Consider the following 26685-nt stretch of genomic DNA (forward strand, 5'->3'; position numbering starts at 1 on the left):
TAGTGAAAAAGTCTTTAAATCTCAAATCAAAATCCCCTAAGAACTGACTAGAGTTCCCTACTCCTTTTCTTTAAATGCCAGTTTTATAAAGATATGTGTTTGCAAATACTTGGCTTGGTTCATATTTGAATGTCACAGTTCTGTCTAAGGTTTCATACTGGCATTGGAATGACAGAAGTACACATCCTGGATTTCAGACTGTGAGCTGAAGCTGAGGACAGGAAGCAGCTTATTTAAAACAGGTAACAGAAAACAAACACCCTGTGTGACTGATTGGGAACTGGAAAGACACATAGGCAGTGGTAAAAGGGTGTCAGCTCGTGGGGAATGCATACTGCTCTCAAACAACAAAAGCTCTACAGGAGTTTGCACATTTTATCCTCACCAATTAAGAGCTTCAAATGAAGTTATTAGGAGCTGACAGATAACTCACATTTCACCATCTCTTCTCCCCCCACTACAGCAGCGTCCCTAGAACACTTCCCTTCTCTGTCCAGCAAGTGGAGGCTCTGAACAAGTCCTGACTGCTATAAAAGGCAAAAAATTCTCTTACTGTTATGCACCCCATAGCTAACCTCGGAACATCTTTTCTCCTCTAATACAGGAATTCATACAACAAAAGAGAATTTCAGAGAATTTCATTAACTCTGTTATCAGGTTTTTACCTTTTTTTGTTTAGGTTAACATCCTAATGCTGTCATACTTCAAAGACTCCCAGGGCTCCCTTGGCCTTTTTTTTTTTTTTCTTTAAAGAAAAGTAAACAAGTTCCTTATCCAATTGTAAGAGTTGGTGGAAACGTCTAATCCAAGTAAACATTTAGGCGGCCATCTGCCTAGCACCCCAACTAAAGCTGCTGATCCCTAACACCAGAGGAACATGACATTGCAGAGCAGCAGTAATTCAATTGCCCCATTTACATTAATGCAAATCACAGTATACACGAGGGATTTTCAATATTCAACCATCAGCATTGTTACAGCAGCTTAGTCCAGCACAAGGCGTAGCAGTGACTCAGTTAGCTAGGCAGAAAAGAGGGTAGAGTCCACTGGGGTTTGATTTCAGGGATATCGTGAGATAGGAATTATTTGTTTGAGAACAACCTGATTAATTACTCAGGAGGAGGAGAGAGGACTCAGCATTTATTTAGAGCATTTCAGGCTCTGATACAGATGCTAAAAACACACACAAGTCACATTCCTGAAACCAACTATGTTTCTGGGGATTCAAGATGTCAACCTGAATATGCTCCAATACAAAAGACACATCCTGCAGCTTCCAGGGAATTAAAACCCCCCACAGCATATGCTTTAATTCCTAGATCTTCTTCATGCAAATTACCCATGGCACACACAAAAATCTGCCGTTGCACAAATAAACACATGCTGCAGTAAATTAAAAAAAAACAAAAAACAGAAACACGAAGCTGCCACAGCCAATGCCGCAAACAGCGCGTGGCACTGGCTTATGCACATCAGAATTTACTGCAATTAAGACATACGTTCTCAAATGATAAACATGTGACTAGACAAAGCTGACTGGTTTTAACAAACTGCTAATTAAATTGGAATCCTCTTATCCCCTCCGTTTAGCTGAATGAAGCAGCGAGTGCTACAGCATAGTAGCTCATGCAAAATAGATACTGAACAACAGGCTCTCCTTAGGTCACCGTAAGAAGGGGAATCTCCAGCGTGAGCCTGGCTGGCGGAGGCAGCCCAGCAGAGCGCACAGCACGGATCACAGCTGGCTCGCTCCGTGCCAGACACGATTCCTACAGACCTACCACCTCTTTACTCTTCCAGACGCGAAAGAGTCCCTTTCCGAGCTTAGGGCTGCACCCAAAGTGAGGATGCTAAATAATTCACCCCAGCAAGGAGGGCAGGGGGGTAGAAGAAAGAGACCGCGAAGCCCCGAGGAAGGCAGGCAAACCACACCAGGAATCCCTCAGCCCTTCGTCCCCCCCAGCCAAACTTCTCCCGGCTCCCCCGATCCCTTTTCTGCGGGGCTTTCCCCCCGGCCCCTCCAGCAGCGCGGCAGCCCCGAGGCGGCGAGGGATTCCCCTGCTCTCGCCGCCGGCCACGGCTCGCCGCCCTCGGGGGAGCGAAGGCGAGCGACGCCCCGCGGCTTGGAGCGAGCGGCGAGCCCTCGGGCGGCAGGGAGAAAGCCAACTTACTGCGGCTGCCGGGCCGAGGCGGGGGAGAGGGCCGCGGTCCCACCGCCTGCCCGCCTGCCCCCGGGGCATCACCGGGGCCGGCCCCGCCGCGGTCCCCGGCTGCCCGGGGAGGAGGAGGAGGAGGAGGAGGAGAAGAAGAAGGAGGAGAAGAAGGAGGAGGAGGAGGCGGCCGCCCCCGCACTCACCATTCCCGAGGCTGCGGGCTGGCTCCGCCGAACTTCCCCGGCCCGGCCCCCCCCGGCCGCGCCGCCCCCGCGCCCCCACCTGACTGCGCGGCCCCCGCCCCGCGCTTCCTCTCGCACCGGAGCGAGGCCAGGCTCTGGAAACCGCCGACCTCAGATTTCCTGCTGCCGCCGCTTTTTTTTTTTTATTTTTCTTTTTTTTTTTCCTCCCCTTTCTCTACAGCCCGCCTTGCGGCCGGGGCGGGGGGGGCACGAACAGCTGCTGCCGGCGCTTGCAGGGCGCCAATGCGAAGCCACCGCCCCTCGCTCACCTGCGCGGCCCTGCTGCGGCTGCCTCGGCCCCCCCTCAGCCACCGGTGGCCCCTTTTTGCCCCCCCACCTCCCCCAGCCCTTTTCCCCTCGCTCCGCCCGCAGGAGCCAGGCCCAGCGCAGGCCGCGGCCCCTCGCACCGCCCCGGCGGCCCCTTCCCTCTCTAGCCCTTTACCCCCTCCCCGCTTCAGCTCCCTCTGCCCCTCGCAGGCCGCCCCCGGGGCACGCCGAGGGCTGTCCGTGTCGCCTTCCCCACAGCTGCTGCCCCCCCGGCCCCGCTTTTCCCTCAGGCTCCCGCCGCCAGCTTGGCCCCGCGCCCCCTCCTCAGCCCCGGCCGCTTCCCTCAGCGGCGGCTCCTCAGCTCCAGCCTGGACTGCGCGGCCCGGCCCGGCTCTGCTCCCCTCTGCCTTCACCGCAAAAGCCGAAACGAGGCGCCTTTATCCTCCCTTCGCTTCTGGGACACCTGCTTTGACTTCCTCCTCACCTTGCTAAACTCGGTCCTGTTTACTAACGGCCCAGCTCTAATAACCTGCTCCACGACTGCGAAAGGTGTGCTACGCAGCAGGCAGTTACTAAGATCATCCCTTTCTTACCATTTCAGCCACTTTTTAGTCAATTTCCTGCGTTTTTCTTTTGTCATGGCATCAACTCTAAGCTTCTCACACTGAAAATCCCATATACCTTGCCCCTTCTCATTTATATAATACACATTTATGCTTAACAGAATCCTTAAAAAAGCTAAAGAGTCGTTTACTTATCCAATTTATCTTTCATAAATTACATTAATGAACTACACCCTTTCTCTCCACTTAAACAGTAAGAGCCAGCGTTTTTGTTTTGATGCTAAAATTCCACGGTGGACAGTGCCACACTTTACAAATAACCCATGTCTTCACTACCTCGTACATCTTGCCACCACAGGCAATAACCCATTCCGTACTTACTAACAATGCAGTTTTGGCACTACCACTTCAAAAATCCATTAACCTTTCATCTTTTGACTGCATAATGTTTTAAATACAGAACTTACAGAATTGAAATGAATACTTACTTTCTATGTATTAATGCAAAGAGGCTTTTTTTTTGACCTGCAATTTTTAATCTGCTCGGTTATTCAGTGTTAGCAGCAGAGCTCCTATCTCCTCTATTGCACTGGAGTTTTTTTTCCTATGTATTTATGTAGATTAAGTAGTAGTTGTACCTGGAATTAAATGCATCTTAAAATGTTAAAGTTAATAGCCCAAGGACTGGGTGTTCACTAGATTGGAAATTATGTCATGTAACAATCGTGAACAGCTAAATGCCTTTAAGCCACAAGCACAGCAGTGTAAGAATTTTGTTTTCTAATTAATACTCTGGCTGTCGCAATGAACAGTCATGGTACCGTAAAAAGCAGCAAGAATACAAATATCTTTAAGTGATTATAAAAGGTAAACGTGAATACTTAGCTCCTAGATTTCAAACTGCTTTACAAACAAGCAAAACTTCAAAAAAATCATTAAGTGGAATATTCATTATATGTCTGACTTATTGTTGCTTTTGTATAGAACAATTATTTGGTAAAGGTCTGCCGCCAACTCTTCAATTCTTCAACTGAAGAAACAAGTGTCTCTCACAAGTTTAGAAAGAGTTTTCACCACAGATTATCTTCAGTCCTGTCAAATTCCCGAAGCTTCCTATCTGTTTCCCCCTCATTCAACATTTTTATCAATCACCATGAAATCTAGGTTTGCCTCGTGCACTCCCACAGCACACATCCACCCGTCCGAACCATCACAAGCAGAATGAATTTTGCACCATTTGCACATGTAGTTGTCTGTAACTTACGGTGCTATTAAGAAAGCATTCAAATTCAGTTCCCTAACATAAAAAAATAGAGGCTCAGTGAAGCATAAGTGGCAGTATGGGTCCCTTGTACAAATGGGAACCAGCAACATATGATGAGACTTCCACCCTCTAGATCTCGGAGCTATGTTACAGAGATGCTATAAATCCAGTAGCCACGTGGCAAAAAGTGGATGAAACAATTTACTTGGTGTTCACCCAAAGGGAGCTAACGTTGGACGCTCAGGCCAGCAATAACCTGGAGTCATTCAGGTCCACCCATGAGCCTCTTAGCTCCATCTCCTGCTTACGCAGCTCTGCTCCCACCGCAGCCTGCTCTGGGCTCGCTGGTGAAGTGGCTGCTGCAGAAGATGGCTGGCACCATGACGCCCACATTCCTGGTTCAGACTTAGCACTATGTAATATCAAAGGCCTTTTCATTAATTATTTTTACACAGCACAGTATTTGGGACATGCTATTCAAGACTTCTGGCTGATTAGGGGTGAAAGATGATATGGTATTTTCTTAATTTATGACTTTTCTTAATGACTTGGGAGACACTTGCAAATGAGGGCTGCATGAACAGCTTACAGCTCCTGCTTTTTCTGCTTAATTTGGGTGATGGAGGAACAAACCAGTGTGGCTTTATGAGTTTTGGCAAGAAAGATGGATGGGGAAAAAGAATGACAGAGCAATTACAGGGAACTTGAAACATGCCCAGAGTCAACAAGATGACTTAACATTTGTCCTTTTAAAAATATATGTTCATAATGAATACTTTCAGTTCAGCAAACAGTCTACAAGAAAGAACAATCATTCTAGGTGCAATAGTTAATCCTCAGCAACCATGTCTTAACCTCATTTTAGTTATTTACGAGGAGAAAGGAAAAGAGCAGAGAACTATTCCAGACCATTACAAGTGACCAAGTTATATTTAAATATATTTCCTTCCTTAAGAGTCTTATTTCATCAAATGTTTTTTGTTGCTTTTAAGATCTTCTTTAAATCAGTAACAAACAAAGCAAGTTTGAGGAACATCTCAGCCTGAATCACCTACTGGGATATGAGCTCCAGCATGTGCTTTCCAGTGCCACAATACTACACGCCAGAGTAAAGTGATTTTCAACTTTTAAGCATTTTTAACTCTTGTACACTGGTATTTCTTGATGAAACATTCTGGGGTGGATAATAAATGTCCAGAAATATTACAGGCCTCTCTGCACTGTACAGACAAAGATGCTAGCTTTCCATGCAAACACAGCATACAGGTTTGTTAAGGTGTGTGTATATTTGTAGTTCTGTTCCACTTTTAAGTAGTTTTCTTCAGAGGATACACATTGTATATCCTTGCATGAACTATATTTCCACTTTGGAACACTACATTTCATCTTTTGTTTTCAAGGAAGTAGGATATTATTTTGACTCATAGATGGCATTGTTTTTTCTTGCAGAGAGAAAGGTAATCTCCAGCTTTCAGGGCAACAAAAGTCCTGCAGGAACTATAAAACATTCTTCCTTCAGCAGCAGTATTTGCTTCCTTTAAACCAGATTTTTTTAATCTTCTTGCAAACAGATGGGTAATAATAGCTACCAGATCGGAATATTTGCCTAAAAACCAGTCTAATCCAAAGCAGTGACTGTTATGGTATTATGTAATTATTTTCAAGGCCAATTTCTCGTTAACAACAGTGCTGGAACCACTATAGAGAGACCACTACTGCAGAGCAACAGAACTGGCTGCTGTCACTGAAAACAACAATACACCTGCACTGAAATTAAACCTACACAGTGATCAGCAGGTAGCAGAAAGACAGAGGTGAAGGCAGGGAATAAAAATGTATTTCACTTTTCCTTGAAAATACACCAGCTTTGCTATCCAAAGATTATCTCCTGTTTGTACACAGCTTTATATTTCTTGGTTAAGAACTCATTTTACTTCCCTTTGAATCTCAAAGAGAAACTTAGACCAGCAAGTGCCAAACCCGGGCCTTCAGAGGACTTGTACCTTTCCAAAAGCTGTGCCATTTTGATATTCAATGAGTAAGGGTGATTTGATCCTTTTTTGACAATTACTACTGCTACTTGAAAACAAGAGCTTTGTAAAGAACATTTTAACCAATTCAATGTAATTTTATACCTCATCTGACAAACTTAAAAAACCCATTGAATCCCCTCTAACAACAGGAACTTCTATGGATGAAGCTTTAATTTGGGGGATTTCATATGGACCACGTTGTTTTGCCTAGAGACAAAAAAAAAACTGTAAAAAACCACTGAGCTACCTGATTGTTTGTCTACACACTACATTTAAACTGCTGTTAAGAGGGCAAATGTAAGAAAGAAAAAAATGCAAATGGAAAAATAAGAGAGGAATATGTCAAAAGGTAGCAACAGGAATAAGAGAAACTGAAAAGAGTTTTATAACAGAAATCTGTGGTATGTCATCTTGCTGTCTTCACCTTGCTGTCCACACGCTTCAAAGACTTCAGATTCAGACTCATCTCCTGGTGGGCCTTTCATTTCGTTAGCTTCAGGCTGCCATTGGAGACAGCTCTCAGATGGAAGTGTTCAGGAAGAAAGACATTTTGCTTTGCTTTACCTTATTGATCTGAGAACATACAGAGGCAGGAAATTTTATTCTGGCTCAATTATTCACAAAAAAGCAAGCAGAGACTTGTCAGATTTTGAAGGAAGAAGAGTGACATATTGAAAAGACAGTGACAAAATAACCCAGAAAATAGGCCTACATGCGAATGGTTTACCTACCCACATCATCACAGTAATGCTGTGCCCAGAATACACTGATTTCTAGCAAAGATTTTAGGCAAGCAATACTCACTGATTCCTAATTTACAAAGAAGGATCCCTCCCTCCTTTTTAAAATGATTCTCCCCTTTCCTCCCACAGTTTCTCAGCAGTGTCACATCAACTGTGACTGCCTAAATCCTAGGCTGAGAACTCTGGACACGAAGCATATAAGGCAGCTAAGTCCTTTCTGTCTGGTCTTCTCCTTTCTTCCCTAACTCAAACCTGTTTCTGTCTGGTCTTCTCCTTTCTTCCCTAACTCAAACCTGTTTGCTTCCCAAGTGCCTGGGTGCCAGGTGGCGCAAGCTGAAATCGTGGCTTTTATGACAATGTTGATAATTCTGAATTTCAGCAGGGGAACGGACTTTCCAAAATTACTCAGCCAGATACTGATGATCTCAAAAGCAGTCAAGACTCTTTTTGGAAATTTCTTGACATGAATTTCTATATTCCAGCCTACCAATGCTGAAAATCCAAATACATTTTCTCATCAAGAGCCATTAGACTCCTCCACGTTGAATACATTCACTGTGCAGCCCCTCGTCAGTGGAGAAGTATTGCAAAGGAGTCTTGAAGCTATTTCCTCTCCTTTCTCTTTGATCGGAAATTGCTGTAACTGGACTTCAGAAGTGCTATTTCATTCTCCTTAGCTTTGATACTTCTATAAGACATTTGAATAAACTAACAGTACACTTAAAGTACATTATAATCTCCTTGTGTTACTATCTTCCCACTATAATCTTAGTTTTGAAATTCAGTCAGTCACAGGAGTAGGATTAAGTCCTTTAGACAGATAGCTATTGCTCAAGATAACACTTCTTTCCTATTAAGATTAGCTTTACTACCTAGTGTCTTTCAAAATAGTTTTTCTTCCTCCCTTTAGAAAGTGTATTTGTTCTTCCACATTACAGCTGTTCTTTCCCCTCAAATACAGGCAAACATGCATACACATGCAGAGTAAAATTCGTAAAGTCTTTTTACAGTTGCTCCTGTTTAATCCCTGCAAGACAAGAATTCACTGCCTGCAGAAACGCTGTTTGATGTTGAAGACAAAGCATTTTTCTGGTTTGAGTTTTTTTCCCCCAGTGTAGAAAGATGTATTTCATTTCTGGGATACACATAGGGATCCACTGTGCTCAAGGACTGCAGACCGGTTATGAGAAGGTGAAACATTTCTTGATTCTTTCTATACAATTATTTTAGGTTAATACTGTTAAAAGGTTAAGATGGAAAGCAATCTTGATACAACAATGACCACAAGAACCATGGGGGCAAAGTCTAGAGAGTAGCTCCTGTACGTGGCACTAACTGATGAATATTCATTTACTTCAAATGAAGAAAAAAAGCAGAGCAGCAAGAACATCTCATTACAGAAGACATGACAGAGATGCAGTATGTTTACTTCAAGATTTGTGCAAAGAAAGAATGAATATGGAATGAATGTGCCAATCAAACATTACTCTTAATGCTTCTAAAATTAACTTGACACCCATTTTGGATAGTGAAGCTAATTGAAAGCTTCAGAGTATTTGTTTAGATGCAAGGGCTTCCTGGGAGAACCCCAAACTGAAATTAGAAGGTAATCGATCATAGGAAGTGTTGAACACTAATGTACATGTCAAGTTAGGTGTGTGCACACACAAACGAATAAAAAAAAAAAATCAACCCTCTTTTGAAAACCCTGGTTTTAAACACTGTTCCTTGGTTTAACTTTCGAAATAAGATGGCCATGTTACTGCAGCCATGACTCAGGAGCAGGCTACCTTAGCGCTATGCTTGGAAATTGATCCACCTGGATTAAAAGGAACATGTCCTTACCTGAGTTACAAGTAATATATTAGAACTGCAACTGGTTCTAAATCTTTTTTTTTTTTTTTCCTGAGCCAGAGTTGTTTAGTCTTTCACTCCTATCAACTCTGATTAAAAAAAAAAGTCGCTATTATTAATTTCAATTTTCATCAGTTTCTAAAACTTTGATACCTTAATGTTTTCTTTACAGTCCTATTATGAGTACTTTCTCTTACATGACAAAGAAAGTGCTTTTGGAATCACCGCAGTGCATTCACACGGAAAGCCCCATCTTTGTTATACCAGAAGAATAGCCTTACAGTGTCACAGAGTCCGGGAGAGCTACGTACTTCTCCATAGATGAGCTAAACAGACATTACAGGTGACAGCACACTGGCCTATCTTCAAATTTGACCAAATATTTCCCATTGGAAATAGTTACTTGAGAATCAGCATCACTAGAATAAGTGGAGCTCAGTGACTCTGAAATAGTGCATTAGATAGTTACACAGCGAACGCAAAAGCAAACAAGAAAAACCACCACATCCTCTTAAACCCTTTGAGCAGTGTGTCAGGAGGAACTAACTATGTATGCATAAACAGAAATCATTTTAGCTGTTATAACAAGCTCATTAAATTATCTCAAAACATCTGAATACTTAAGAAAGTGCCATTAATTTAATGACTCACACTAGTTCCAGTCTACTAAGCAGTACATCATGGGGTAAGTGCTGGTATACTTTGAATATACACACAGGGAGTGGTTACGAAGCGATAAAGATTTAAATTGAAAATGACCTGGTACGAGTTTTCAATTTCTGATTTTTATTCTCTGTCAAACCAAATAGATAGCAAATTCTGTAATTCATTCTGAATAGCTCTTAGGAAGCGCTTCAACTGAAAGCTGTGCGCTTTTTTGTTTGTTTGCTTTAAGCTAAAAAAAAAAAAAACAAACCACCAAAACCAAACAACTTCATAAAAGCCAAATTTGTGAAACTGTTTCATGACAGGAGGCGAGTAATCAAATGTGTGGAGGTGAAGTCAACTGAAACGAACAAAGGTCATAAAGCTCCTGGAAATAAGTTATTTTTCACTCAAGCTCTTACAGGAGCTTCCCTTGTTGGACCACAGCCATACATTTGGGTGCTCAGAGGAGCAAGCTAGAACACTGACCACCACGGACATCGTTACTTTCAGTCACCCGTCCAAGCACATTTTCTTTTAACACCTTTAGGAAAGTGAGACACATCTCATTTAAGTGCTCAACCCTTGCAGTTTTACGTATCGGCTATCACGCAAACACCAAAAAGTGTTCATGTTATGCCAGGAAATCCTACCTCCTCCACAGGAGCCAAAGAGTCTGGAATAATAATACACTACACAATATTCAACATTTTTACTCCTCTAACTTCAGGAATTTTGCCAAAGACGGAGTACTGTTACTCAGATAGCTCCTGCTTCAAACTCTTTATCTCAGCTCTGCACAGTGATACTGCAGTCAGCTCGCGAACAGTTCATCATGCACCAGCTACCACAGAATGACAAAACGTATCCTTACCTATCGTAATCTGCCATCTTACTTCTTCGCCTCCATCTTAACCTTTTTAATTTGGCCAGTTTGATCCTGCTGTATCCATTAAACTTAAAATATTTATCTATAAATACTTTCCACTTGCAGAGACGTACACACAGACTTGGTATCACTGCTCTCATCCCACACTCTCCTGTTTTCATTTTGACACCGAGGCAGTGTGTAGCCATGAAAAACACTCAGATCCTTCTGCCGAGAGCTTTAATTCCAGGAATATTTCTCATGACATATGCTGCTTTAATAAAAAAAATTACTTTCACTATGAATGTGCAATGAAAGTTGTAATAAATCACCGTAAGTTTTAGAACGGCAGTGAGCTGTACGTCTCGTTGTGGCTGGTTTTGCATTCACTTACTGCCACTTGGCTCCTTTAACCTTCAGAGTAAGGTTGGTCTTTTTATACAGGCAAGATACGGGAATGAAAAAACCTCACTGCAATATTGGGAACATGGAACAGGCAAGTGCTGTACTGAGCAAGATCAGATACAGAACTGGCATCTACCGCAATAGCAGCCTCAGGAATGTCTTCAAAATGAAAGATACAGAAGTAGTAGAGAAAATTGCATTGATTAATGCCACAGAATTCTCTTAACGTACAACTGGCAGAAAGAGCTCATCAAAAACATACAATGGAAAAACACGCTTCATCTTGGGTATGTCATATAGAGCTTCACCTAAGAAAGCAGCGTGTTAGAAAATTGCTCTGTTTGAGAAGGTTTTGATTCTGGCAATACATTTAATGTATCTGTTTTAGAACAAAAGGAAAGGGTTTTTTAAAAACGGAGGTGTGACTTCAGACACATACACGCTACTTTCAACACTGTTGTGCAAACTTTACACTGATACTAACAGGACTTACAAGAAAGCTTTCAGTAACAGGCTACAAAAATTTGGGAAAAGTGAAACACCAATGCCAGCTAACTAAAATTAAAATCCTGTGTCTTAGGTTTGCTTCTAAAATTCCTCATTTACTGTTTTCCACTTTTGTTTGCTTTGTTTATGCAGCGGTCTGCACTGGAATAACAGTTCTTGCCATTTAGTTCTATGATAAAAGTAGGATAAATAGCTGATAGTAAGAAGCCACAAGCACTAGTCTAATAAGCAGGTAGTAGACATATAAAACCATGTATTTTAAAGACCTTTCATGGTTCATCGCCTTAAAACTATTTTTTTTTACGTCTTACTGTATTTAAAAATCATAAATAGATTTTTTAATACTTATATTTTTATTTTAAGGGAAAAAACCTAACACTACTTTCAAACTAACCCTGCTAAGCGTCTAAAGGTCACTCTCCCATCCATATCTGATACAAAGCTGACAGATGGCAAAATCAAATTATGGATTTATTCGTTGCACATATGTAAAAGGACACTCATCACACATTATTCACGCAAACCAGCACCCACCCTTCAAATGCTGTTTAGACAGGGTAAAATGGTTGCTGTTAAACTTTTAAGACCCAGCTTTAAAACTAACTGCTTTATGTCCTGTAACACACTACAACCTCCACGACAACTGCCCTGCTGTAAAGCCCGATCTTCACAGGGTTGTTTGTTCCCCAGCTCACCTTCATTTAAAAATTCATCTATTCAATAAAAGAAGAAACTTTTCCTAGGGAAACAAAATAGGAAAAACAAAAAACAAAACCAAAAAACAAGGAACCCACCCTGTTTAATATCCACTGGCACAAACGACAGTTTAAAACCCCGTGCCTGTATCTCCAGGGATTTAGATTTATTGGCATCTTTACTAGCGAGGTCTTGGAAGCCTGCAAAGCTAGCCAGAAAGAACAGCGTGTATATATTGAGACAGAAAACCTTGTGAACGACGGACATTTTTCACTGATGAGTTCTGTTTTTCCAAGAGGATGGAGTGAAGAACTGTAAATAACGTGTTGGGCAGAGGTTGAAAAAGTTATCTAGCTTTTTATAGGCAACTTTAAGACTTCATTGCTTGCTGGCTTTCTGGTCTTAATCCAATCACTACGAAAGTTTTGCTTGCACAGTTAACTCCTTGCTCACCTTTGTTTGCAGAGCTTGCATTAAGATTGCATGAGAGAGAAAGAGCATGCAGAAGAGCAAGCAAGAGAGAACAAGAGAAAATACTCCTTCGCACCCACTAAAAGCATTCTTCCAATTAAAACGTTAGAAAATCTGGGCAGGAGGTGTATGAGTGGAACTACATTAACTTTACAACTGAAAAAGAACATGGGGGAAAGCAGGAAAATGGCTAGCTACTGGCCCAGCAACTGTCAGAAAAGAAATTGTGAAATCTTAACTCTTGTTATGGGGGCAACTAGTGTCACAATTTCCCACTCTCCCCTTCCCCAGTAGAACCCATCTGTCATACTAGACAAAAAACAAACAAATAAAAAAAAAATGGCAAGTAATATGCTTATTTGACTGAAACATGGATTTTCGAAAAGGTACCTTTTCTATGTAGAAAAGGTCTGCCTGCTTCAGATATAGACAATAATAACAGCAGGTTTAACAAAGAGTCAGAGAAAACTGATTTTCTTCCACACAGCCACTTTATGAAGTTGACTTTCAGTCCTAGTTTCAGAGAAGGGTAGGCTGTCACCTCATTATGCATTTTAATTAACTAAATTATATGAAATCTAAGCTTTCATTAAAAAAAGCTTATAGACTTGATGCCAAAATAACCCCACAAATATGAATTATATTTAACTGATGCAAACATGCCTGCCTGCACCTGCACACTGATTTGTTAAGAGTTCCTCTACCTTGTGATTCAGTGGACATTCTAACAACCGGTGCTCTGAACTGAGCGTCCACATCTGTGCCAGGGTACTGCTCCTCAGAGGGTGCATTGAAGGAAAACTGAGGAAACTAGCAACGACCAAAAAGGAAGAAAGGATAGGAAATCACTGATTTGGTTTCACTCTTCAATCTTTCACACTTTAGCTTCTACCATAATGACAAAACAACTGCCATTTATATAGCTGATTTCATTTACAAATTAAGTCACAGGATTATGGAATCGTCTGCTTCAGAAGGGACTCCTGGAGGGTTTATTTATTTACTCCTTGGAAGCTTTCTACACAAATATCTCTTCACCCACACCAGAAATGGTTTTCTCATGCAGCTGAAGAACAATAGCTTTGTAATGACATTAGGCAGGAATGCAGGCACAGCAATGAAGTACTTGTTAAAATTTCAGAGGAAGCAAGCTGGGCAGGCAGCATGGTGGCTCATCCGAATCCCAGGGCAGAACAGCAAGGCCAACACTTGTCTTAGGGAGGGGTGCTGGCTGAGCCCAGCAGCCCTGGCTCACACAAGCACCTTTGCAGCAAAGCTTCCCTGCACCACTGTGTCTGCTAACAGCACCCCAGGGCACTGCTGACAGTCCTCGTTTCTAACTTGCCAACCATTTCATCAAGTAGCTGGCTCTCCTAGTAGAGGAACAAAATGTGTGTATTTTACTGAACTTAGATCTGAATACTTCATAATCAGCAGAAAGCTGGCTTTAAGAAACTGCATTTACTGAATGGCACTTGCACAGAGCAGAAAAACTCCCCCTTACAGTGTATTAGGGCCTGCAGAGTGAAAACAGATTATTTCACAGATAGAATGTGGCCATCTCCTGAAAAGATTGAGAACAGTTCTGTCTTTTAAAACATGTAGGGGCTTATCCATCCTCTAACCAGGTATCTCTATCTGCCCACCCCATTAAGAAGAATAAATATATTGAACTATTAATATCTGTTGTTACGCTATCATTATTTTGTTTTATCCAGCCACGTAGAAGGTCAGTGTTAATGGTGGAGGTCATCTTTTCTAGACACTTTTTCTGTATAGCACCTATTAAATGGTACTAACTCTAATTAGAGTGTTAGCTAGCTGCTGGAATCAAAAGTTTTTAAATTAAACCTAAGAATATCTTGATTCCTTTATTTGTTTCCTTGTGGTTGCATAACAATGACATCCAAAACACTAAAAATGGCATCCAAAACGCTCAGAAGCAAGACAAGCAAAATCAAGTAACTAAGACCTTGTGATTTCTGGGGTGTCACTAGTGACTGCTATAAAAATGAATTGGTATCCTCTCATATTCACATAAAGTGTTAGAAGTGCTAAAAAGACCAACTTTTTCTTTCAAAAAATTGCAAGCAATCATGAATAAGCTCAAATATAACAATAAATTCTCCTGGAGCACCCCCATACTAGACGCAAAATCCCTCCATGCTGAGGCACAATCTCAGCTCACATGGATACACGGTACATTTCTTCAAGTTCTTTCCCTTTCCTCCCAGGCTAATTCAAATGGTTCTGTTTCTCTTAAGGAGAATATTTTTCCACATAGCAGATGTCTAGGAGCTGGAAACACGCTTGCCAACTGAGAAGACACAACTGATGAGCAGAAGAGTAACCCAGATCCTTCACCAGCCAAAGACAGGAAGGAAAGCAGAGCAGTTGAAGTTCTAGGGCAGTGATTTTAGTCAGATGTTGTCTCTAGTTTCAGGCTTTTCCAGTGCACAGTATGAAACTAGCAACCTGAGGCTCCAGTCAAGCTGCCACAATCAGCCTTGGAGGGATGCCCTTCGCCCTTTGGTGTCCTTCAGGTCAACATCAGTAGCAAACTCAGGCTGGATAGAACAATGCCTGGGAGACCTAACAGATTTCATTTCGTAATGGAGACCACCCTAACAGATTTCATTCTTCCCTTGGTTGATATACACCCAGTTATCTCTATCACATCACATGGCCAACAGGCATTAAATTCTGTAGCAAATACTTCATTTTAATTCAAGTTATGGGAATATAAATTAATGCTGAGGTCTTACTTGAGGAGCTAGGTGGAAAAACAAAAGAAGGTCTGTATCAGATCAAACAAAAAGCCTGCATACTGAGTGCCATAGTTCTGACAGTGACCAGTAATATATGACTAAGGGAAGATACAAAAACAACTGAGGCATACAATGAAACTTCCTTGATGTAACTTCCCAGCTTCTAAGAAAGCTGAGCCACGTTGCCTTTTTTCCCCTCCAGTAATCCTGATCAAGTTTTCCTCCATGATTTTATATTAGAGACTTCATAATAGCCTTCATATTCTGCGTCTCAAATTCACCCACATGGCTCTAGTTGTACAGAATCCCAACGCAGAGCCAGTCCTTGCAGCTTGCTCAACTTTGCAGAATCATTTTTCCTCTGGAAAGACAGAGGTGTAACTCTCATAATCTGAAACACAGCCTGGGAAAGAACCTGCTATAAGAAATTAACAAAGTGCCCACTGGTTATTGCCCTGCACCTAGAAACTTGCAGTACCAAACCTTAAGGCTTTATTCTTCAGCTGCTTAGCATCCAGATCTTGCAGCTCTGTACAGCACACCTCTACTGCAGCGCCTGCTCACACCTAGTACGACAATGGCAATTAAAGTGAAACCACTGCTCTCTCTCAGCTTCTGGCTCCCAGTGGATGCTACCTTACTTAGACCCTGCTCACTCAGACCACATAACAAAGAGCTTTGGGGATACAGCAGTGAATAAAAATACTGCATTTCTTTTGGAATTTAAAATAGAGAAGTTATCCCTAACAGTCTGCAGCCTTGCAAGACTTAATGCACGGGAGTGTTGCATTATAGTAAAATCGTGCACACGCACGGTTTACATACGTACCTTATGTGGGGACCAGTTACCAAAGATGGACATCAAGACCTTTATTACGGGAAAACGTGCCAGGAAAATACAAATACTGTACATTAAACCATATGGAGGAGTTACTGATACACCGAGCTCAACCATCAAAATGCTTCTTCCACAATCACCACCCACTCACAGACTGATGAATACCCATCATCTGTGCACAAAATTTAACTTTGTTTTATTAATATTGGGATGAAATCTGAATAAATAAAGAAGTACCCTACTATATAAAGCAATGTTATGGTTGTTTTTTTCCCCCGGTGAATTAATTTCTAATTTAGTTACTATAGAAACCATTCTGGAGCCCTCTAAATTAAAGAAAAAAAAAAAAAAAAAAGAGTCCCTCTATATATTTACACACACACACACACACAGAATAAGAAAACTGGAGCAAACCTTTACACACAGGTTCCAGAGAAAAGTACAACTGGCCAAGGAAAAAAAGACTAGGATATTAATTTATAGAAACACCGCTAAAACTCCTGCAAGTCTAACTGCAATAGTCACTGCACCAACCCTAGAACATCAGGGCTGTTTCTGTTTGGGAAGCAACAAGGTACAACAACGCAGTGAGCATGCTTTACTGAAAACACAGAAAGACAAGTTCTCTGCATCCTCCCATTCTCCTACTATGCCAAATGAAGAAACCAAGGCTAAGCAGACATGCCTTTTTTGCTCATTCTGAAGACAGCAAAAAATAAATTCAAAGAGATTTCAGACACAGCTGAGTGACAGTTAACAAATTAGCCAACAGGCTGCGACACACAGATTAAGACCTGCAATCCCCCAGTAAAATTTAACAGGCGGCAGCTTTACCCAGGTTTCTTTCTTTTCATACAGTGCTCTCATAAACATTTCATAAATAATTCTACTAGGAGTATGCATGATTTATAAAATGTCTAGGAGGAGCTGGCTGGCACAGTCCCTACTTGTCTTTGAGCTGCTCAGCTTTCTCCCTTGCATGCTGTTGTTTGTACTTGTAAAACTGAGTCAGCTATAATTTCAACAACCCTGAATCTGCTGTACAAAAGATTAAAAACTCTATTGCTACTTACTCCAAAGGAAAAAAGTATTTCAATGGTAAAATATATTCAGAAAGCCACTCAGACATTAATTCTTTTCTACCATAGGCTAAAGAGTTCTCAAAAATAAAACCAAATACGTTACATGGAAGCAAACAAACACCCTAAGCAAAGTGTTTTTGTTGAAAATACCCCAGAGGGCATTAATAAGCTTAGGAAATCTTAAGGTTAGCCGTTTCATTTCTAAGATTACATGTAGTTGCTTACTTGCACAGAGCTCCATAGAGTTCTGCTTTATCACCTGACTCTCTGTGAAGACACTAGCTGGGACAGTGGGCTGCAACACCATCTGTACGCAATGGATGACACACGAGTCTGTATTCCGAGCGCTGACCCAGATGGTGCAGCCCATGCGCTCACCCGCTGCCTGGCTAGGAGCTCTGCGTGAGAACAAGCTAGTTAGCTGAGGTTTAACCCAGACAAAATCAGTGCAGTGGCAGAGAGTTTTTTTCCAAGCTGTTCACAGATTTTGATTTGTCCAATTCTGGAATGTTAGAGGCACTAACAGTTTTTTTTCATGGGTACTTGTAGCCATTTCTCTCTTGGATCTGGATTTTCTCACCATGCTATGTTTGTGTCATCTGTACTGGATGGCTGCCACACGTTCTACACAGGGTGCTACTGGTAGAGAATTTTGAAAATATAGCTGATAGAAAATGGCATCACCAAATATTTAATCATGCTTAGCTTATAATGTATATTGTACCTGTTAGCAGCGAGACCAACCTACATGCCTGCAGGAATAAGTCAGGACGTTAGCACTCAATCACAAAGGCCTCCACAAGTAGTTTTGGCCGTCTGAGGCACTCCATGGCTACACTGTCATCACAGCTGAGATGCACTGGAACATTTGAGACCCAAGCTGAAATGTTTCTACCCTGAAGGCAGTGTTCTACGTGGAATACTGTAGACTGACATTGTTCTCCTCTGTTGGCAAACCTAAATCCAAGCTGAGGTCACCATTTTCACACATCTGCTCTCTGTTCTAATACTATTGCCGGGATATTACAAGCATATACCTTGCATTGAAGATTACCTTTTATTTCAAAGTGTTTCTTATGAAATAACATTAATAACAGTAAATTATGCAAATTGAGTTTTTGTTGATTTACAAAACAGAATTATTACACAGCTATCCAGTATCTATACAAGCACTTTCCATCCTTCAGCATACAAAAGGATGAATATGCGGAGTAAGGAATGATTGTTTTATAAAATAACACTGGAGAACATCCACCTAGGGATTCAATGGAACCTATCTTTCAACTAAATTATCTGGCATTCAGAGACTAGACATGATTTAGGTCAACCAGTGATCTCTCTTAATGTGGTAATTCCTATTTTCAAGTAGAAACATTCCCTTATCCATGCTGCTCAGTTGCCCACTGCTCATCTCCATCCATGAAAACACAGGATACTCTTGAAGCTTAACCCTGCGATGATGAACAAGTCGGCTTTGATCATGCAAAGCGCACACTTGACTTTAAGCATGCTGAATAATTTCATTAACATCTATGAGGATACTTGGTTAGCTGGACCACAGCCAACGCATTCACCAGCTTGAAGAGTTAATCACACTGCAGGATTCTTAAGGGAGAAAGCAGACAAATATTGAAAGGGAATAACCAGAACAAAGCCACGTAATCATCAGCCAGGTCACAAGCTTTTGGTCGACACCCTGTCAGGCTGATGGTACTGGTTAATCAAAACTTCTTTCCAGAAAGATGGAAGGACATCGCTCTTTTTGCTAACAGAGCCATGACACAATTCTGAACCAGTCAGCATTCCTTAGCCGCTCAGCCCAGCTGAAGGATTATAATCAGAGGAAAGCACTTACCGTATACTTACCGAGAAGCATGCACAGAGGTGCTAATTAACACAACATCCAACAAAGATGAAGACAGATGTTAACAGATACAAAAAAAAAAACAAAAAAAAAAAAAAACAAACAAACCCACAGAATTACGATATTAAAACGGAGCTAGGACATAACACTGGAGGGGGAAGCAAAGACGTAAAATTCTGTCAGTGTAGTCACAGGCAACCATATCATGCATACATCATCCAGAAAGAAACAAAACATCTCTAGGTCCTTCTCACACATCATAAGCCACAAAACAGCTACAGGATCCTTTCATGAAAGAGAAGGCACAAAAATCTAGAACATATCACAGAGAAGCCAGAGATACTGAAGACAACAGCAATGCATTAAGTCTCAATCACAGCAAGGAATTTAATAACTGCTCATCTAAGAATCAAAAGTATTGTGTCCCACGTTACTGAGAGGGGCACAGACAACCCTGTGGACTAAAAGGTATCACAGACACAGGGACAGTCTACAAGACAGTGTTGCTACTACTGTGTGACTTGGACATACTCTTTCTGCTGAGCCGTACTACAAAAGCTGAATACAAGGAAGCTCCTTCCAAACCCTGAGATTTCTTATTGCAACTAGTTTGTTAAGAGAACTGCTAGTCCAGCTGAGAAAGACTAAACAGCAGCATAATTCAGATGAACAGAATTATAATTTTTATAAAGGTCTCAACCACCAATTATATGGTAAATGATGTGTAACTGGAAAGCATTGATGCCTCCACATGTTTTCAGGCTCATCAGAAATAAACCCTCTGATGTGTTTCCCTCCAAGAGGAGAAAACCCAAGCAAGTATCTCCATAATACAATTCTAGTTTTCCTTTTGCTAATTGTGTGGCTCGTTTAATGTGCCTTTGCTAAATTTTACAGCCTTTCAAATGAGAAACAGGTGTTAAAACAATGGCTGAGAAAGTAAGGATGTGTTTATCAAGGTATAAACTTACATTGAAGAAATTCGTCTTGTTCCTCTCACAGAAGAGGCCCTGTGCAGGCATGTGCTTCAGCTGCTGCCAGGGGACACTGCTGCCCAGCAGCACGTCGCGGGCCCACTGCAGGTTCTGTGGAAGAAATGGGGCAGGTGAGTTGCAGGCAGGGGCAGATAACGTCCTTATGGGCAGAAGCACAAAAAGTGCTCACTTGCTTTTATTGAATACCCTGTATTGTGATTTCTCATTTCCCAGACAACTGCTGTTCCAGCAGTATTTGTAGAGACATGGGATTTGGGGATGACATCCCTTGGGAGACAGAAGCCAGCTTGCTTCTCAGAGCAAGCACTGAGGACTGATCAGCCCCAGCAGAGGATTAGTCAACTCCCTCCAGCTGCCGAATCCAGCTTCATACCCCAAGTTTCGTTTTCTTGTTTTGTCTTTATTTTTTTTAAACTGTCTTCATTTATTGAGATCCACTTGCTATCTCCTGTCACCTACAGAAACCTGCACTATAAGCATATTTAAAACACCAAAAATTTTGTTAAAAGATGAATTAAAGCACAATATTAAATAATTGATACATAAAATACAGTTTCTCACCAAACTGTGGAGCTCAGTGTCCTGGGTATCCCACAGCCCTCCTCCAGGCCCCTTGGTGCCCACCCCACCATCCCTGCCATTCTTCCCTGGCCCTCAGACCCTCCAGTTTGCCCCACCTCATTGCCCCACCACACTCTCAATCAAAGTCACCTCCCGCAGCCCTTCCCCAGGGCTAGCCACCAGCTAAGAGTACACGCCAGCTCTACAGCCAAGCAGAAGAGGTAACCAGTAAGCCCAAACTGCAGCCTTCTTTTACTGGGGTGGTTAATTCAGGCCTTTTATCTTTCTACTCAGCCATTGCCCTCCATGTAATTTTACTTAATCTCTTTGAAAAATTCCATGCCTCTCATCAAATTTAGTGCTCAAGGAGTTCATGAAGAAAGCATTGGTAGGAGAATAAATGATAGACAACAATCAAAAATTCATAAGAGCACTACCCCTCTACAAACTCAATGCATGCACATCTCTTGTGTAGTGGAGAACTAGGGACAGCTGTTGGCTCCAGGCAAAACATGGTATTTAGGATTACTAACAGATGAGATAATTATTAATCGTAAGGTTTTACTGACAGACGTTTGTTTTACTTCATTTTATTTATTTCAGTATTAGAAAGTAGCATTAGGCTGGTTTTTTGTTGTTGTTGTTGTTGTTTCCTTTTCTTTTTTGGTGATTTTTTTTTTTTCCAGGAGACTTACAGCTTAATGGAGCAAACAAATGAAAGATGAAAGAGGAAGCCATTTGGTTCTATAGAGGCAAGTTACAATGTTGAATTCTGATTTGTTTTCAGTGGGCTGCAGATATGCTTCTGTGAATCGTAAATTTGATTTAATCATGTCCATCCAACAAGTATATTCCACTTGGAATACCACCTCAATACTTTCCTGTTCTTGTTAACAAAAATCTTAGCTTGTTTTCCAGATGATTTTCTTTATAAGATTCTGGTGAAACAGTAAAAGCCGTGCCTAATCATAAGCACTTGGTCCTAATGACAGTAGTCATGCAGAAACCTCCAACGTCTCACAGAACTGGAGCATCCCTTTTAGCAAAATGCTAAAGGGATTGTTATGGATTCATGTGCGAGAGAGCTGCACATTGGAAATATTAACCAGATATTTACGGATGTCAAAAATACTTCATTCAGAGAATGGATATAAAGTACTTATACAGGACCTTCATAATTACAGTGTACAATAGTCAAGGGTTTGTGCAGCTTTCCCTCTGGTAAGGGCCAAATACACATTCACTCACAAATATCACAAGGTACTTCCTGGCTAGTCAGGGTGACCACTGAATTTAATAATTATCACAGAACGTCAAACTTAAGATTGAAGAAAGCAAAGTATATAAACTTAACCCTCCCCCCCCCTTTTTTTTTTATCTATACTGCTTTTGCACTGTGTCTTTCTGTAATCTATTAACCTATGCCTGTAAAATACTCCGAGATACATGCAGAAGGAAATACAACACAAAAAAGAACCTACAAAAGTCTGGTCTTCCATGAAAGCCATACTGTTTTGAATAAAATCAGAATCCAGCAAAAATAATAAGCCTACCATAACTCTCACGAGCCAGGCACAGAAATGCTTTATTTTATGTCAATCATAGTCATCGTAAGCATAAGGATATTCAAAGTGTGAAAACAGAGGAAAAAATTGCCTAATATATAGCCATGTGAATCTTATCGTTAAAACCATTGCATAAAAAATATAAAGGAAAACAAAACCCAAATCCCAGTCTAAACAAATTTTAGCTACAGTTGTATTCCAGAACCTTAGTTTTATACTGAAACTGGAAAGAGATCATTAAGTGCAGTGTCATGCCCTGGCGATCTGCTACGCACATTATACTGACCATTCACAGGCATGTATATGGGACATATAATTCACAGGCTTTTATTGAATATGATGACATTAACCTAGCAAGGAGCAAAAAAGATCATTCAGACAAATGGTGCAATTATACGGTAACTTCACACAATCAAAACTAATGGGAATAAAAGATGTAGTTGCAGACTTCCCACTACCCTTCTCCTTAAATCAGCATGATCAGTGATTCCCAGCAAATATGCCTGAACAGGTCTGAACTCATTAGATTTCACAGAGTCTGCTCTGCTTTGTTTTAGCTGATGAAGTTATTAGGAGTGGGTGAAGGGATTCAGGACATAGCAAAAGAGATTTATTCCTCCTGGCACACTGCTTGCCAGTCTGAAATACTGGATTTAGCTTTCTGACTCAGGGCAATTACAAAGCACTCTTTCCAGTTCAGCTGTTGCCTCCCACATCTACATCACCCCAAGATTCAAAGCCAAGATGACTGACAGGGTACAATAACTTGCAGAAAAGTTTACCGCATCGTTCAAGTGGGAAAGAAAAAATTTTTATGGTCAACCAACTGGAAATCTGAGTTGCTTCAGGGATAGATACCCTTTAGCTCAAGGGTGTCAAAAGCCACTAATACCTAACTTGGAAACTCCATGAAGTACTGCTGAGAGGCGTACAGAACATACTACCACACTTTAATCCTTCCCTCTATTAAAAAAACCACCACCACCACACACAAACACACAGCATAGTGTTACTGCACAAAATAGAAGAAAAATAGAAAGACCTGACCTTGCAGGATAGCATTTTAAACAAGCCATTACCAAACTGTTGCTACTTGAAAGGCTTAGATATATTAAACCTGGAGATTATGCCTGTCTGTATGTTCAACCTACATATAATCTTGTAATTTTTACATGCATGTATTATGCCTGTTCTGACTACCCTGTTGGTAACATATGACAATATTTGACATTAATTTCTTTAATTGACATCTAAATTAGAAAGACACTCAAACAATTCCAATTCTTAGCACATCCACTGTTACCTTCCCAGAAAAGATGTAAAATACAGCTCATCAGTACATTCAGGTAGACCACGCTGTCTCTGTTGTGAAATGGATCATGGTTATTGGATCTCAGTGTGGACTCAGTATTACTAGCCTTAGAGTACATAAATTACTGTGTCTCTACCCAGCTGATGGATGAGTAATATTATAAAATCTATAGGATAGAACAATATGACAGTGAATTCATAGTCTTCCTGAACAAGAATTCATAACCTCATCCTGAAAATGTAGCGGAGGACATTTCACTAGAAATAATCTAAGGCAGTTGTAAATGCATACTATGACACTGGAGTTTTGCTAATGGTTTTTAAAAAGTATCTTTCACAAAAAAAAGTTGACTTTCACTCAGTGAATACACAGAGGATCAGACTGTTGAACTGCAACAGTTTATCAAGTATCCCAGCCTTAAATCACTAACAGTATTTTATATACAGTGTTTACCACGATGGTAGCAAATGTTTGTTAAAAAAACATTACAAGATCTGTTAATAACAGACATAATAGAACATATAACAGATCTAGAGTTATACAAACAATATCTATGAGCAGACTGAGGATTTTTTATTGCAGGATAAAAAAGCATGCAAGTATTTTTATTTCCTGACAATCTACTGGTTGCAGAATACCACTTCTACATACTGAACCCTGACACCATAAGGCAACTACTCACTATCCGCAAAGTGTTTTAGTTATAGCGATGAACAATATCTTGCCAAGTTCTGTCTTCCTGCCCTTCCAAACTGTGCCAACAGCCACGTTGGAGGTAAAATCCTAACATCACAAAGGATGAAAACTTTACTTCAAGAGAGACACAATGCGAATGGGAAACTAAAACTATTGCCCAAACTGGCAATGAAGTAACTCCTGAAAATTCACCCTTACTTTCCTGTCTATTTGTTCCAATAAAAAACAGCTAAGTAAAAATTTGCTGTGATAACACAATAAAATAAATAGCCTCCAAAGGGTAAACAGGATTTTGCAGGGGAAAAAAAAATAGACTATGTAGCCAAAAAAATGTTGAAAGATTTTGAAAAGGGTGTTAAAAAAAAGCACTAAACTATTTTTACTAATCTCGCAACAGCAAAGCTGGTAATACTGTAAAATGGGAGAAAACAGATTGCATATGGAAAATTTGTTTTTCTGTGCACTGTGGAGACCTGCCAATCCGCTCCTTTCCTGGCCAAACATGAATTTTGGCCATCAGTCTAAATTTTCATACGTATTTCTGGCACTGGCACACAAATGCTGAATTTTCCAAGATGGTTATGTATTTAAAATTAACTTCAGGTTTCTAAAATTTACCAGTAACCTAGTCTGCACCCACAACAACTCAACCTGATCTAATTTACCTATTTTTTAAAATCAGGCTCGTCACCAGGATCTCTAAGCATACTTCTTACTCCAATTGCTGCTGGAAATGCGAAGATGCATTTTGTGTTTTACATTTGTTCAGCAATAAAACTTCCACCAGAAACGCAGTAGTGTACCATTAAAACATAGATAGTTGACGTTGTTCTACAGAAGAACTCACATGAGTTGTCTAAGAAAAAAATACAATCTCATGAAAGTATGTAGATTAAATATACTAGCATGAAGATTTTTTTCTAGTATTGAGTAGTTGTTTGTTGGAAAAATAATAAATATGGATAGTAAAACCCAACAATACTAGCTGAAACCAATCTGATACCTACTAGGCTCAAACAGGAAAGATGCAATTTTTCTGAGTTCCAAGACAAGATAAATTTAGACAACAATGTGCATTTCATACAGAAAAACATCAAAAATCACTGAGCTGTTATTTTATAGAGAGAGAGATACAAAGAACAAAAGAGGAGGCATCATCACTGGGAAAAAAAAAAAAAAAGATATTTTGGCAAGTAGTTCCTCAGGCAAGGACATGCTACTAGAACCATTGAATTGAAAACAGGCAGCCTTTTTCTGTTGAATGTTGATATAAAATCATTTGTCAGCAACAGTAATGACAGATTGCATGAATCTGCAGCTCCCCTTAATGATTAGCTCCATAAAAAAATTAACAACTGTCACATACAAACAGCATAAGAATGTTTTCAAAACATATTATCTTTAAAAAACGGTCATATTTTTCTAGATAATCACTCTACAGCCAAATGAAATATTCATCACCTTTCAATAGACTGCTAATACATGCTACTGCTCAATTTGCAGCAGTACTGTAAATGGGCGTTCTGCTAGGAAGAAAGAGGTATTAGTTCTTTCCATTACCTTCCTGCCCCTATTAGAGAACACATTGGAAATGCAAATCACAAAAGCTTCAGTGGGGGGAAAGAATTTGGGAAGCAATGCACTGCAGCATACGCACAACTTTTCCAGATACAAGATTTGTGAGTTCAAACCTTCATTATGACAATTAGTGAAACAGCTCGCATAATTTCTGCTTACTTGTCATGCATGTTTTACTAGCATGCTTCAGAAAGACAAAGGATTATAATAACAGACGTATGTAATAACAGAAACATGCAGAAGATAATAAAATTGTAAATCCAAATAATGGTGACTTGTAGCTCAAGGCTTTCGAAATTAATTTTATTATGAAGCACATGCAAGGATAATATTGAAAGGAAGTTATTTTACCCTCACTTCAAACTGAAACTGGTAATACTGCAGTGATCACGACATTGTTATGCCTGTTTAATCCAAAATCACCATCTAATGATCATTAGGATCTCCAGCTGAATTTCATTCAGTGATTTCTAAACAGCAAGTACTTTTGTTGAACTAAACGGGATGTAAATACGAAGTAAAGGAGCTGGAGAAAAAAACTGTTCATGTGCTGTTCAAAACATGGACCCAAACTGCTAGTGATCTCCATGCTCTGACACTGGGAAAACTTTCATTCTACAAAGCCCTAAGATACCCAGAAAGTTTATCTTTGTCTTGTGACATGTTTACACTGATACTGATGAATTTCTGCTTCCAAGTCACTTTCCAGTCCAGT

General features: G+C 40.6%; 1 protein-coding gene across 5 annotated transcripts in view; it reads right to left on the reverse strand.

The window, feature by feature from the left end:
• Positions 1-26685, reverse strand: part of CABIN1 (calcineurin binding protein 1) — a 108842-nt gene that overhangs the window by 42735 nt on the left and 39422 nt on the right. For all 5 annotated transcript variants that reach the window (XM_035341132.1, XM_035341130.1, XM_035341131.1 and 2 more), the window contains exon 31: positions 20235-20348. In XM_035341132.1, the coding sequence (XP_035197023.1) occupies positions 20235-20348 (114 nt within the window). The remainder of the gene's footprint in view (positions 1-20234; positions 20349-26685) is intronic.

The sequence above is a fragment of the Oxyura jamaicensis genome, chromosome 15, assembly GCF_011077185.1.
Source record: "Oxyura jamaicensis isolate SHBP4307 breed ruddy duck chromosome 15, BPBGC_Ojam_1.0, whole genome shotgun sequence".
Classification (NCBI taxonomy): Eukaryota; Metazoa; Chordata; class Aves; order Anseriformes; family Anatidae; genus Oxyura; species Oxyura jamaicensis.